Source organism: Prionailurus viverrinus, chromosome B2 (genome assembly GCF_022837055.1).
Source record: "Prionailurus viverrinus isolate Anna chromosome B2, UM_Priviv_1.0, whole genome shotgun sequence".
Taxonomy (NCBI): Eukaryota; Metazoa; Chordata; class Mammalia; order Carnivora; family Felidae; genus Prionailurus; species Prionailurus viverrinus.
In genome coordinates, this window is record NC_062565.1 from 125804331 (window position 1) to 125817988 (window position 13658).

The 13658-nt window shown below is 36.6% G+C and overlaps 1 protein-coding gene across 7 annotated transcripts in view; it reads right to left on the minus strand.

Moving 5' to 3' along the window:
* Positions 1-13658, minus strand: part of REPS1 (RALBP1 associated Eps domain containing 1) — an 89733-nt gene that overhangs the window by 31220 nt on the left and 44855 nt on the right. For 6 of the 7 annotated variants that reach the window (XM_047858457.1, XM_047858456.1, XM_047858454.1 and 3 more), the window contains exons 2-8: positions 9054-9177; positions 7334-7530; positions 7060-7213; positions 6141-6265; positions 5459-5621; positions 5114-5177; positions 3632-3786 (exon numbers count right to left, since the gene is read on the minus strand). In XM_047858457.1, coding sequence (XP_047714413.1) covers positions 3632-3786; positions 5114-5177; positions 5459-5621; positions 6141-6265; positions 7060-7213; positions 7334-7530; positions 9054-9177 — 982 coding nt within the window. The remainder of the gene's footprint in view (positions 1-3631; positions 3787-5113; positions 5178-5458; positions 5622-6140; positions 6266-7059; positions 7214-7333; positions 7531-9053; positions 9178-13658) is intronic. The other variant, XM_047858455.1, reaches the window with a different exon arrangement.

Sequence of the window (13658 nt, forward strand, 5' to 3'; positions counted from 1 at the left end):
TCTGTTCCCCCTCCCTGTCCCTCCCCAGCTTGTGCTCCCTCATGCTCTCTCTCAAAAATAAGTAAACATTAAAAAATGTCTATTCATATTAGAAGTACTGCAAGGAGATTGGGGATCTGTGCTACCACATATCATCTCAGCAACAATGAAATACGCTCAATTTACTACGAAGCAGTGATGATGGAGGAGGAGACAGAATAGGGAATAACTTCACCCATTCTCTGAGCATCCCAACCAGGTATTACTACTCATGTGAGCAGAGTGGTATGAAGACAGAGAACAGTTTTAAAAACAAGTGGTTCAGCCACTTAGTCATTTCAAAAAACGTGAACGCCTACTTACATACTCAGTTTGCACCCTGCCAGGTGCTGAGACACAATGAACAAGAATGATCCAGTTACTACCCGCCTAGGATCCTCCAGGCTAGTTTAAGAGGGAGATATTACCAAATAATCACAAAAAATCTATGTCAAAATGAAACTGTGCTCTAAAGAAGATTCTCTGTGGATTGAGCTGAAGGTGTGCAGTATCCCAACATGTTTGGTTTTGTCCTTGAAGACTTCACAAAGGTGTTTCCATACACGGATTTTTGTAGGCTTCTTTTTTCTTTTGGTAAGACAATAAAAACCAAGTTTCCTTGTTTATTTACCCTAGCTGCCCGATTCAGTGCTGATGTTAAATATTAAGTATTTTAATTCAGGCCCACATAAGCACTCCACCTACAGATCATTAGTTATTCTGTTTTACCTGACATTTAATCCTAAAAACCTCATCAAATAATTTTGGAAAAATTACTTAGGTCCCCAACCCAACCCATGTTTGCGTGCATATAGAAAGCCTAACTTGTTACCCCAAGTGGCTGTAACTTAAGTCACCGGTATTCATCGTTTATTTTTTAAGTTACTTAAATTGCCAACACAGAACACCTGCAGAGCTAATAATTTAGTATGCCCCAACATCACAAATTTATGGTAACAAACAGCCATATTTCAAAGAAACGTGTTAAGAAAAATATCCTACTTTAAAAGTGGCACACATTTACCATTAATTCACTCAATAATTATTTGCTGAACAACTTATTAGTACCTGCCTGGCCAAGTGCTAGGTCCTTAGGATACTATAATGAACACAATACATTTCTTGTTTTTTGTTTGTTTGTTTTTAAAGAGCTCAGAGAGGTAGTAGAAAGAGGAAAACAAAACAAAACAAAACAGGATTCAGTGTGATGTGTGTGCTATAAGAAGCAGCATGTAGGCAATATTATGAGAGATCAGAGGAACAGGAACTACTTTTGCCTGTGAGTCAGAAAGGCTCCAAAGAGAATCCCAAAGCAAGCTCCGCCAAAGGAAACTCTTTGGGTATCTGCCTTTTAACTTTTAAAACTTCTAAGGTGAACTTCTAAAAACACAGCTATTTTAAATTATTTTTGTGGATACTGAGTGATCTACAGTGTCACACAATTTCTGTATACAAAGGACTTTGTGTACTATGAATCTCAGGCTTATCATTTTATTTTATTTTATTTTATTTATTTAACATTTTTATTCATTTTTGAGAGACAGAGTGTGAGTGGAGGAGGGGCAGAGAGAGAGGGAGACACAGAATCTGAAGCAGGCTCCAGGCTCTTCCAGGCTCATATTTTTTTAAATATGAATCTCAGGCTTAGGATAGGTAGGTGGAAAAATATTAAACAGTTTCTCCAACCCCCAAATTAACAGAATTCCAAATTTATCATTTATATGTAGGCAAAGCAGATTTGAGTTTAATACTGTGTAGCCAAATGTTTAGAATAAAGGTGATCAGAAAACCATATGATATTATGTTGGAAGGGGACAAAATTATCTATTTCTTTGACATCTTTAAAATTATAGTTAAAGCAATAGTAAACAGATATATGTAGGCAAAAAGCAGAGTGTCTACAGGAGCCTGGGTGGCTCACACTCTCTCTATCTCTCAAAAGTAAATAAACATTAAAAAAAAAAAATTAAAACCAAACCAGAGTGTCTCTTAGCTAAACAGATTTAACAGGGATAAAAAGACAAATGCCCAAAAAAGAAGTTCTTGACTCATCAACCTTAAAATTCTGGCAGTAAGTCGAGTTTATAAAGAACCAGAATTTATTTAAATTAAAAATAAGAAACAAAAGCCACCACTGACTACATGCTATAGCCAAATTCACCAATCTGAATGCAACAGATAACAGGTTCAGACAAGTCTCTAGAAAATAACATAACAGAATAAACTTGACTTACTTCCTTGTATTAGTATCCTACCAGTTTTCAAAGAAAGTCACAGAAAAATTCTAGATACAAGGCCCAAGTTTTAAAATGATACACTATGTTTGTAGCTACCAAAATTTCTTCCCCTTCTGGCTACTATCAAATAAGCTAAATAGAGTTTTCATTTATTTCTTAATTAGAGAAATCAAAGTACTTTGAAGCAAAATTGTCAACAAAAATACTTAGCTTTCTGCTCAAGTTGAGGTTGCCTAATAGCTACCTGAAATGATCAGAAAAATCCTAGGATTCTCACAGGACAGTGTTTCTAAAAAACATAAAAATCAATGCTCAATTTTTAAATCAACTTCCTCGTTGCCAAAAGGTCAGTGTACAATTCAGAAACATGAATGGCATCAAATCCACATTTCAGGTGGAGAAACAGAAGGCAAAAAATAAATGGTCAGAACTTGCCCGAGGTCACAGGAATAATTAGCAAAACCAGAAGCAGACTCAGATTCTTAACATCAAGGAGAATGTTCTCTTCGTGACATTAATAACATGCATATGATTCCTTCTGTATAATTTAGACAATAAGGTCAGATCATGTGCATTTCTGAATTAAACAGACACTGCCTAATAGATAAATGCCCTTTGCAGAGCCAAATTATGCTTCAGCTTTTCTTTTAAAAGTATAAAATTCTTTCCATCACAATATCGAAAAGATAATTTAGATAGGAAAACAGAAAACAGTAATTTAATTAGTCTCATTAAAAATTTAACATTAGATTTCCTTTTATTCATTCTGAATTTTAAAACAACATGCTCACTTTTTTACCCCTTATATTCTTGTTTCCTTTTAAAGAAATGCCTAATAAATATGGGCATTTACAAAAGTATTCTTGTAAACACGGTAACAAAAGTGCGGTATTTACAATGAAACGCAAAATTTCCAGATTTCTTTAGAGTCTGAAGAAAAGAGCTGGGCTTTTGAAAGGAAAATGCTTGCAGACTGAGCTGGTCTAGTGATAAACCAGGCACTGTCCTTCAACAAATTAAGATGCATTAAATGGAAAAATATTGATAACACAGGCTACCTTTCCCACCTCAGACAGTATATAATGCAACTAAAGCGTTTGCCTTGTGGCAAAATAACAAGATTCTGTGAAATATTCTTAAAATCTCAGGAAGTCAAAAGTGAAAAGTAAAATAGTAGCGCATATAAATATTTATCTTTCTAAAGCTAAGACAAACCATTAATCCAAGTTCAGCCTGTATATTACATTCTGATGTTAAATCCACATGCTCTTGAGGTTGTTAAGCTAAGTTTTAACATCTATCTTAATTTTGCCTTACAAATCAAGTATGATGTTTATCAAGGCCTGTAACTAGGTCCCTTGGGCTCCTGAACTTACCTGCTGAGTCTTCCAAATCAATCAGTTTGGGCATTAAGCTTTCAGGGAGTTTTTCTGGTAAGTCATAGCCATTCTTCCGAGCAACTACCAGATGAAAAGCAGCACAAAACTCATCCAGTGTCAATGCTCCATCTTTATCAAAGTCTGAAAGTTCCCTGGAACACAAACTTGCCATAAATATAATCATTTGCTCTGGATCCCTTTATGTCTCAAAAAGAAGAAAAAGAAATCTTTTTCCAGAAAAAGTACAATCCATAACCTAAAAAATCCCATAGATGGAAAAAGTATAATAGAACAAATATAGCAAACTGTTTAACTGTGGAACCCAGGCAGTGGGCATGTGAGTGTTCAAGGCACAGTTCTTTAACCTTTTCTGAATACTTGAAATTCTTATAATAAAATGCTGAAAAGCACCCTCAATACATAAGGTCGCCAAAAAAAAGGACCTTTAATTCATATGCATTTCTAGTAACAGGATAAAGTCAGGCCCATTTAATACGTCACTGAAATTTTTAAAAACTTTGTTTTTATTGTTATCAAAGTTCTAAAAAGTCCTACTGTACTTGGGGTGCATGAGCCATGGAGTCAGACAGTCCTCAGGAAGGAGGATGAGAAGTCTAAATGTTGGGATTGTGTTTGTCTCACAATCACCACAAAATAAAAGTGTAGAAAATGAAAAAAAAAAAAAAATAGCATTCAACAGACTACAAGGCTTGATATTAAAAAGCAGAAGAACCCCCCCCCTTCCCCTCAACTATTGTCCCACTTTCTAGATGCAGAGGGAACCATTTTGTAGTTAATGCCTGATACCATAAACAGCAAGTGTATATTGCCAGTTCTTGATTTTTCAGTTTTAGGCATTATCTTTCTTCTGCCACAGCACTCAAAGCTACTAAAAACCCTACTAACAAAATAATTTAAAATATAAAGAAATAGATTGATATCGAGTAGAAATACCATTTATGCTTATATGATAATTGTTTTTAGAAAGTAACTTGTGGTTATAATTTGCTTTAAATAACTAATTCCAACTACATCACAGCTCTCGTGAGTCTTAGTATGGACTTAAATGGGAGCTAAGCAATATTCTTAAGCACATGGCTTAGTATAGGTATAGGTAATACATAACAGGTATAGGCTTATTAAAAACCAAATGGGATAAAGATAACCACGTATGAAGCAACTAGCTTTTCTTCCATGCATTATGCTAAGCAAGAAGAAACAGCTAATATGGTTTAAACAGCTAATATGGCTTAACGAATTTTAGCACTTTAAAAAGAACTACTGTTTTGGCATCATTTATTTCTTTTCCAGAGAGTGAGATAGAAACTGACTACTATTGGAAGGCAATACTGAGTTATTTGGGAACATTCTTGAAAAGATTACTCTAATAGTTTATTTTTTAAGGTTCAAAAATCGACCTACTGGAAACTCCTTTGAAACAACCCACATTACCTGATTGATGTGAAGTACCACACTTACCAAATGTGAGAAAGTTCAAGAATAGGAAGTTTTGATTTTGTAAAAAACTCTTTAGCTGCAGATCCTGAAATGTTAAAACAGTGTTGTTTAATGTTATTCTGAACGTAGAGATCCAAGAATAAAATGAGAGTAAGAGTCTTAAGACTTTTTTCATTGGGAAAAAGGTACCCTTAACACGTGTGCACATCATGTTTTTGTCTCCAGTGATTATCAGCTTTTTAGACACACAACTTGAGAACTGATGTTCTTTATAATCTCTGACCAGTAAAAACCATGCCTTTGAGATTATGAAACTGAGACTTTGTCCTGTCCCATCTACAAGAATTTCTGTTTTTAACAACTCACCTGGAATAAATCCGTTTAGATCAGGCTGAATGGTTTTAAATTGATTTACATAATACTGTCTTTGTTCATCTGTTATTTTCCAAGGATCATCATAACTACTGGATTGCCTACGAATTTCATTGGCAGTTGTAGCTGATGCTACAGTTCGTACTGTTGTCTGGTCCTGTAATGAAACATTTTTTTCCTCAGTACATTTTCTATCTGTAATGATTATATGGGCCAAGATTGCTAGGTTACTCATCTTTGAAAATAAAACTTACTTTCTGTGGATGTTTAAAATACAAGAAGTCTTCACAAACTCATCAGCAAACCACATATTTGTTATAATCAAGTTACTGAATGTTTCTGCACGATGATTATATAAGTGCATAGAATGATAGCAATATGTAAGCAACAGAAAGTTATGAAAAACGTGCTAAGAAAGCCAAGCAAATAGGAGATATTCTTAGGGGCAGACAACTTTCAAAATTTCACTGAATAATTAGAAAGAAAATCAGCCAAAACTTTTAGTGAAACATTCCAATGAGAAGAGACTTTAAGAAAAGGCAGAGCAGAGTTCTGTGTTCTGTAAAAGGAGTGAACTTGCATTTATCAAGTGTGCCACAGCAAAACATGAAAACAATGACCGCAGCAATACTCTGAATGAGGCAAATAAAAATGCAATACCAATAAAATGTCACACCTGGACAGAAGCAGGATGCATGGTTAAAAGAGTACTGGTTGGTGGAGTATCTGCAAAACTGACCCAGTTTTCTTGTGGTGGAGGTGGAGAGTGCCCTGACCACACTGCGTCACCCGCAGAAGAACCTAGGGGGAGAATGGTACACATGCCGACTCACTTTTGAAGAAAAGCCAACTGTTTTAAACCATTGGTTTTTAGTTTTAACTCACCACATACATATTAGGGAAGTTTTCTTTCCAACTCTAACTCTGAAGAAATGTTAACAATTTCCAAACTGAATCTCTTCTGTCAGTTTAAAATTATATCTCAGGATACCTAGGTGGCTCAGTCAATTAAGTGTCCGACTCTTGATTTCAGCTCAGGTCATGATCTCACGGTTTGCAAGATCGAGGCCAGTGGGGCTCCGTGCTGATAGCACAGAGCCTGCTTGGGATTCTCTCTCACTCTTTGTCCCTATTCCCCCACCCCCACCCCCACCCCCTCCATGCACACACATGCGCTCTCTCTCTCTCAAATAAAATAAAACAAAAAAAGAGCTTTAATAAAAAAACTGAAAATGAATAAAATTATACCTCATTGAAATTTTTTAAATTGTTACTGTGTGCTTTCCTTGTCAATACTGGAGCTAATGTAATATATACCTAATATTCTGGGAAGTTATTATTTACCCATTTCACCCTCAGAGCATCTGATATTTACCAACTTTGTCTAAGAATTATATGTATTATGTAAATGCAATTACCATTGTTTAAACTGATGCATCTGCCTACAAATTTTCATGGTTGGCTTTTGCTTCTAATTAAGGCACTTAATTTATAGTTAAAATTATCTTGGAGGAAACTCTGGAAGGAACATCATCAAGCTTCCTTTAATTTACAACCCTTAATAAATAACTGTCTTCTAAAGAATTTTAAAATACCTGATTGAGCTTCACCAAAGGGAGACCAAAATGGCCCAGGTCCTGTAAGTGGCCTCTCGCTATTTCCCCCACTGGGGTGACGGTTGTGCTTCCTCCATGTGTGTGGAGAAGTTGGTGGGGACTGCTGTGGTGAAACGACTGGGGATGCAGGTTCCTAGAAAGAATATTATTATTATTCTAAGACTTAAATTTTAATCAACAAGGCACTCAATAAGTTTTAATGTGAACATCTATACAGCACATCAACCGATAACGTTTACGTGCACATGATTACCTGCTGATCTGCAGACGTACGAGGCTGGACAGGGTCATGGCTTACAGATCCCTTTTTCACTTGCCCCCTGCCAGGTGGTGGGGGAATTACACCAGAATAAGACCCTTGATTTTCAGAATCTGAAGAATATGAGGCTGCATGGCGAGATTCCTGTTCATTCTTTGAAGCAACAAATCTCGGCAGAGGAAGGTCCTTCACTGTTAACCACAAAAATAATTATTACTTTAAAAGAAAAAGGGGCACACATTAAAACTGAAATATGAATTAGATATTAAAAAGAATCTTTGTAAAAACTGATACAGAAACCACAGACACATGTTTATCACTACATTTAGACCATCTCCCTTACACTGTTTAGGGAGACTCTAACCTAGAAAGTAGTAGCAACACTAAACTGACCTTCTAAAACTGTAATAACTGTCCTGTCTGGCTCTATGCTTGCAACTGAGGCTACCAGATGCCAAGGTCACTGATAGTAACTGACAGTTAGGATCTGAACCTAGGTCAGTCTGACCGGGAAGGCTAGGCTGTTTCTACTCATACTGATTCTCTTAAGTAAGATGCTAGAGCTGTAAGTAAAACATAGAAAATGTCACTAGATTGAGACTAGATTAATCTAGACATTTTCATGGCACAAGTTCCTGAAAATATTTTACTGTTCACCTGCCAACGACACAGCACAAGGCATCATATCTATCCGTTTTAGTCTGGCTTATGACACTTCTACAGCAAATATCCTACATTCAATTTTAAACAGAGAAGAAAGAAGACAGAACTTCTTTGCAGGTCAATCATAGCTCATACTTTTAGACTAGAACAAAACAGTAGCAGAATTTTTAACAGAAAGTACACTTCCCTCCACTATGATTATCTGCATTTGCCTTGAAACTCCACACTTAAACCAAGCTTATTCAGGATGTAAGTAAAAGAATTCTAAATTACCTGAAAAGAATATACACTCTCAATTCTAGAAGAATGATGTGTGGCAAACCAGAAGTCCACAATGAAAACCTCACACTGACTAATAAACTGAGCTGGTGCTTAAAACTATTTATAAAAATTCTAACATTACAGAAAACCTCAAGTGTTCTCTTTCCTCTTTTTGCTATGACAACCAAAGAACTGTCTGCATTTAAGTGCCTACCTTTACAGAATTTCCACTGACTTGGGCATCAATAAGCCTCCAAAGCATAAAAAAACAAATTATCCTAGGTGATACTTATAAGGCAGCCAGATGTCTGTAACCAGGTTTTAGTCTGCCGATATTTTAATATTGTCTCTATCAGAAAGTTTTGGTTAATAGTTTCTAATTTCAAGTGTATAGCTTTCCCACACAAAAAACCACAAGTATAATGCTATTTTATACTCAGCAGAAAAGAAGAATATAAGGAAGGCATATAAGAAAATGCTCACTACAATTCATCATTTACTTTGATAAAATTATTCACCTAACCTCTTTCTAAGCAATTTTTAGTGAATTAGTTCTGAAAAATCATCACTTTTAACAATTTTTGTATTATCATCAAATATGTATTAAGTACATACATGCCATAACAGATTTAGGAAAGAGATATTTTTCTAATATTCGCAAATGAAAAAAGCATGGTAGTGAGATTAAAGCCATGACACTTAGGGTCACAAATGCCACTAAAATATCAAGAAGACTCAGCAATTCTACGGACTTTATTTCATTTCAGCTACTAATGTACTCCATATTTACCTGTATTTATACTTTCCACTCTTAAAGGGAAACCAGACTGGGCAACAGCTACAAGTTTCAAAGCAATGTAGAACTGACTTCTTCCAAAATAACCAAGCCTCGTTGCACCACAAAGCTCCATAATCTGTAAGAGAACACAATGTTAAATACTAATGACAATAATCCCCCAAATAAACAGGTATCTAACATCTGTTTGTAACTTCTCCAAAATACATAGCTGACACATAGCATATTACACTTACTGACAACCAACTTCCTCGGGTTTCAGGCTTAGAAGTCTGAAAATAAAGCACTGACCTTACGATATGAGGGTTATATAGTTCCCCTATTTATGTATTTATTTTTAATGTTTTTGAATATTTATTTTTTTTTTGGGGGGGGGGAGGGGCAGAGAGAGAAGGAGACAGAATCCGAAGCAGGCTCCAGGCTTCGAGCTGTCAGCACAGAGTCCGACACGGGGCCCGAACTCACAAACTGCGAGATCATGACCTGAGCCGAAGTTGGTAGCCTAACTGACTGAGCCACCCAGGTGCCCCTATAGTTCTCCTATTTAGAAAAATCTATGTGATACACAATTTTATTTTATTAGAATTACTGTGTTTGCTCAAGAGTCATATTTTTCAGAAACCAGGCACCATCCACTCTGCATACACACTGTACATGCAACAGGGCCAAAAGTCCCTGCAACTAAAAGATTACTATGCAGCCAGTTAAAGTAACAGTCATAAAATGACACAGTAAGTGGAAAAAAGAGCAGGATATGTAATTTTAACCACATAAACACAAATCTGAAAAGAACCAGATATATAAAAACCATATCGGCAGTTTTGTCAGGGGAGATCAAGAGTAGGGTTTTTTTCTCTAATTTCCCAGATTGTATTTAATTGTGGTTATATTACTTTTCTTTAAAAAAATTTTTGTTTGCTTTGTTTTTTTTTAAAGCATGAAGGTCTTCAAGGATCGCCACTGACCATTAGGTCATTCAACAAGTATTTCTAGACTAGCTACAAGTTAAGTATCCGACTAGAAAGAGAATTTTAGGTTATGAGAATTTAATTACAACTCCAAAAGCTGGAGTAATGTCTACGGTACAGACATTATATTCTTAAAATAAAGTAAGTATTAAGTGTCCTTGTCTCACCTTCTCAAAAGATACACATTCCACACTCCTGTGGAGCGTATTTGGTCTATTTTCTTTTTTCCTGAAACACTCAAAGACGAAGGTACCTAGTCGTTACGGGTTAAGTCGGAAGTATTTATTAGAATTGCAAAACAAGCACCTACAACAGTTCAGCAATGTGTCAAATCACAATAACAATTTGTTTAAGCACACAAGAAGACATTTTTCGTGTGATTGATCAGCAATGGAGGAAGTTCCTGATTCTGCCACTAAGGGGCATCACTTCTGTATAAATTTAAAAGGGCAAGGAGGATAAGGAGGCAGATTCATATCAGCCGACTATGAGGAAAAGAAAGAGTTGAGACGGCCACACAAGCCTTGAAAGATATGCAGGCATTTTGTTAGGATCACCACCCCTATCCATTATCCTTTTCTGCCCACGTGCCATCCTGTAAGGGATCATTACATATCTTAGCTATTTTTGCTTATAAAACAAACGTAAAACATCTAAAATACGTCCTTGTACGTATGCTAGGTAAAGGGACGACCTAAAGGGAAATTGCATGTAGTTGGTTTGTTTATCCCTGTTATGTGCGTTTCAGGTGCCCATGGGAGAGTCAGGAGGAGATGCCCAGGGAACAGTAAGAAATGCAGAGAGGGTGTTCAGAAGAGAGCACTCTGCCGAGATGTGCTCCATACCTGGGAACCAGACAACAGGTGATGACTGAAGCTGAGGAAGTAAATGAATGAGACTGCCTGCAAGCCCAGAGCCACGAAAGGGAACTCTGGATAACACCATAACCTAAGTGTAGGCGTAAAAAAGAGCCTACGAAAGAAGCAGTAGCAAAAAGGACCAGCAGAAGGAGGAAATCAAGGGTGTAAAGAGGTTTTGGAAGGTGGAAGCAAGCCTGAAAGAAAATCATTACTGCACATACAGATTCATGTACAAAGGGGTTCACAATGAGAAGCAACCTAAACTCACCACAAGAACTGATTATGAAGTAACTATGTAATGAGAAAACCGTACAACATTTAAAATCCATTGCTTACAGTATTGTTTTGAAAACAAAAAGGAAGATACAAAGCAGTGTATATAGAAGTATAATCCCAAATATATTAAGATATGTACATATAAATGGTAGTGAACATGCCAGTGATGTTCACTCTCACTGGGTGCTGAGAGTAAGGGATATTTCTATGTTTTCTTTACATGAGTCTGTATTTACTACTAAAAATATTTAATTTCTTCAAATCAGAAGAGTGATAGATACTTTTCAAAAAAGAAAACTAATGGGAACAAATAAAAAAGGAAAGAAAACGCATTCGATATTTTGCAATTAGGAGGTTTTTTGCTGCTGGAGCACTAGTAGAGATGCAGTAGGGTACAATTTCGTTTGTAATGGATTAAGGAATTAACAGGAGGAAGGTGAGTACAAGGAGGAAAGACAAGTACAAAAACAGGTTAGGATGCTTGACTCTCAAACAAAGTGTTTAGAAGGGTAATCTTGTTTCTCCTAAGTCTCGGGGCTAGTCAGTGGAAGAACTGGCTCTAGAAGCCAGGTCCTTGGATTCCAAACCCAAAGCTCTTTCCAAGGGACTAGAGGGTAGTGGGGGGAGGGGGGAGGGGCTGGAGGGTAGGAGAGCAAGGAAGGATTCTACCTTTCTACTATATCAGGCATAACAAAATTTTAAGAGTTGATATATATCAAACTGTCCCATCAGGTCGCAGGAAGGAGGTTTTAAAAGGGGAGATAAAAGAGCTCAAAGGCAAAATATTTGCAGTCACTTCCCTATGATTGATCCTGGCCACGACACCTAAAACAAACTCACTTTGTAGCCCAAGTCAGGCATATGTGTCACTGAGGACTCTGTTTCCAAGCTACCCCAATTGGACAGACCACAAATCCTTGAAAGCAGCAGAGGAGGAAAGAAGCTGTGAATACAAATTTGTTAACAATCTCTGATGAAACAGTATCAGGTCTGGTTTCCCATCACAATCTTGTGAATCCAACAAAATTTGTCTCTAAAGAAATTTTTGGAATAATTCCTAGAAGCAGAATGCTGGACCAAAATATAAGTACACTTAAAAATGCATTTGTGGGGTGCATGGGTGGCTCAGTCGGTTGGTTTTGGCTCAGGTCATGATCCCAGGGTCGTGGGATCGAGCCCCCATGTCTGGCTCTGCGTTGAGTGTGGAGCCTGCTTAAGATTCTCTCTGTCTCTGTCTCTCTCTGTGCCCCTCTCCCCAGCTGTGCTCTTTCCCTCTCTCTCCTAAAAAGATAAAAAAATGCATTTGCTATCACCAAGTGCCTTCCAAAAAGCTTACTCAAATTTATTCTCCCACTATCAATATGAGAGTGTTTCCTTATCTCCTTTTCTCCAGTAACCTGAAAAGGCCACTCACACTTACATGAATTTTTTTCTGACTGTTTTCCTTGCTTTAGATTTATAATATTTAAATACCTGATAGAGTTATTAGCCCAGTCCTCAATTTTTTTTCTCGTTTAGAATTTCCTAGACTATTCTCATATTATTTATTCCCCCAGGTAATCTCTAGAATCATTTATCAAAATAAATTGTGACTTTAATTGGAATGGTATTTTATTCATCATCTTTTTCCTAACTTCAACGAGACCACTTCTAGTATTTTGTCATTAAGCATGGTACTAGCTAACATTCTGCAACACCTTTGTTACGTGAAACTATTCAGCTAGTTCCACTCATCTAAGAGTTTTGTTTCGGGTTTTGGGTTTTCAAAATCCACAAACAGAAGTTAATATTATTGTGTGCATTTTGGGGCAGAAAAGTAAAATATCATAATTTTTCTCTTTGGTCCATTAATGCTAATAATTAATAGAGTTCCTAACATCAAACCATCCTTTGATCCCTAAAATGAATGCCATTTAGTCATGGTATATATTATTTTTTCAAATTATATTTATAAAATTTTAACCACAATCTTAAAATGATTTGGCCAAAAAATAACACTCCTGTATCTAAAAGGTTTGGAAGTGGTGCTATGTTGGCTTTGTAAACACGACTAACAAGCTTTACTTTTTTTTCTCTCTGCTCTGAAATACTGTAAATAGATTTGGAATGACATGTTCTGTAAAGATTTGGAAGAATTCACCTGTGACACACCTGAGCAGGATCCCTGATGTGTGTCTATTTCTTCCATGTCAGGTGGTATAAATTAGGTTGTCTACCTCTAAAATATTTGGTAATTGGGGCATCTGGGTGGCTCAGTCGGTTGAATGTCTGACTCTTGATTTTGGCTCAGGTCATGATTTCACAGGGTTGTGAGATCGAGCCCTAAATCGGGCTCCGTGCTGATAGTGCAAAGCCAGCTTGGGATTCTCTCTCCCTTTCTCTCTTTCTGCCCCTCCCTGGCTGGCTCTCACTCGCTCTCTCTTTCTAAATAAACAAACAAACATTTTTAAAAGGTAAAACATTTGATAATTTCTGGGAACATCATTTATCGCCTC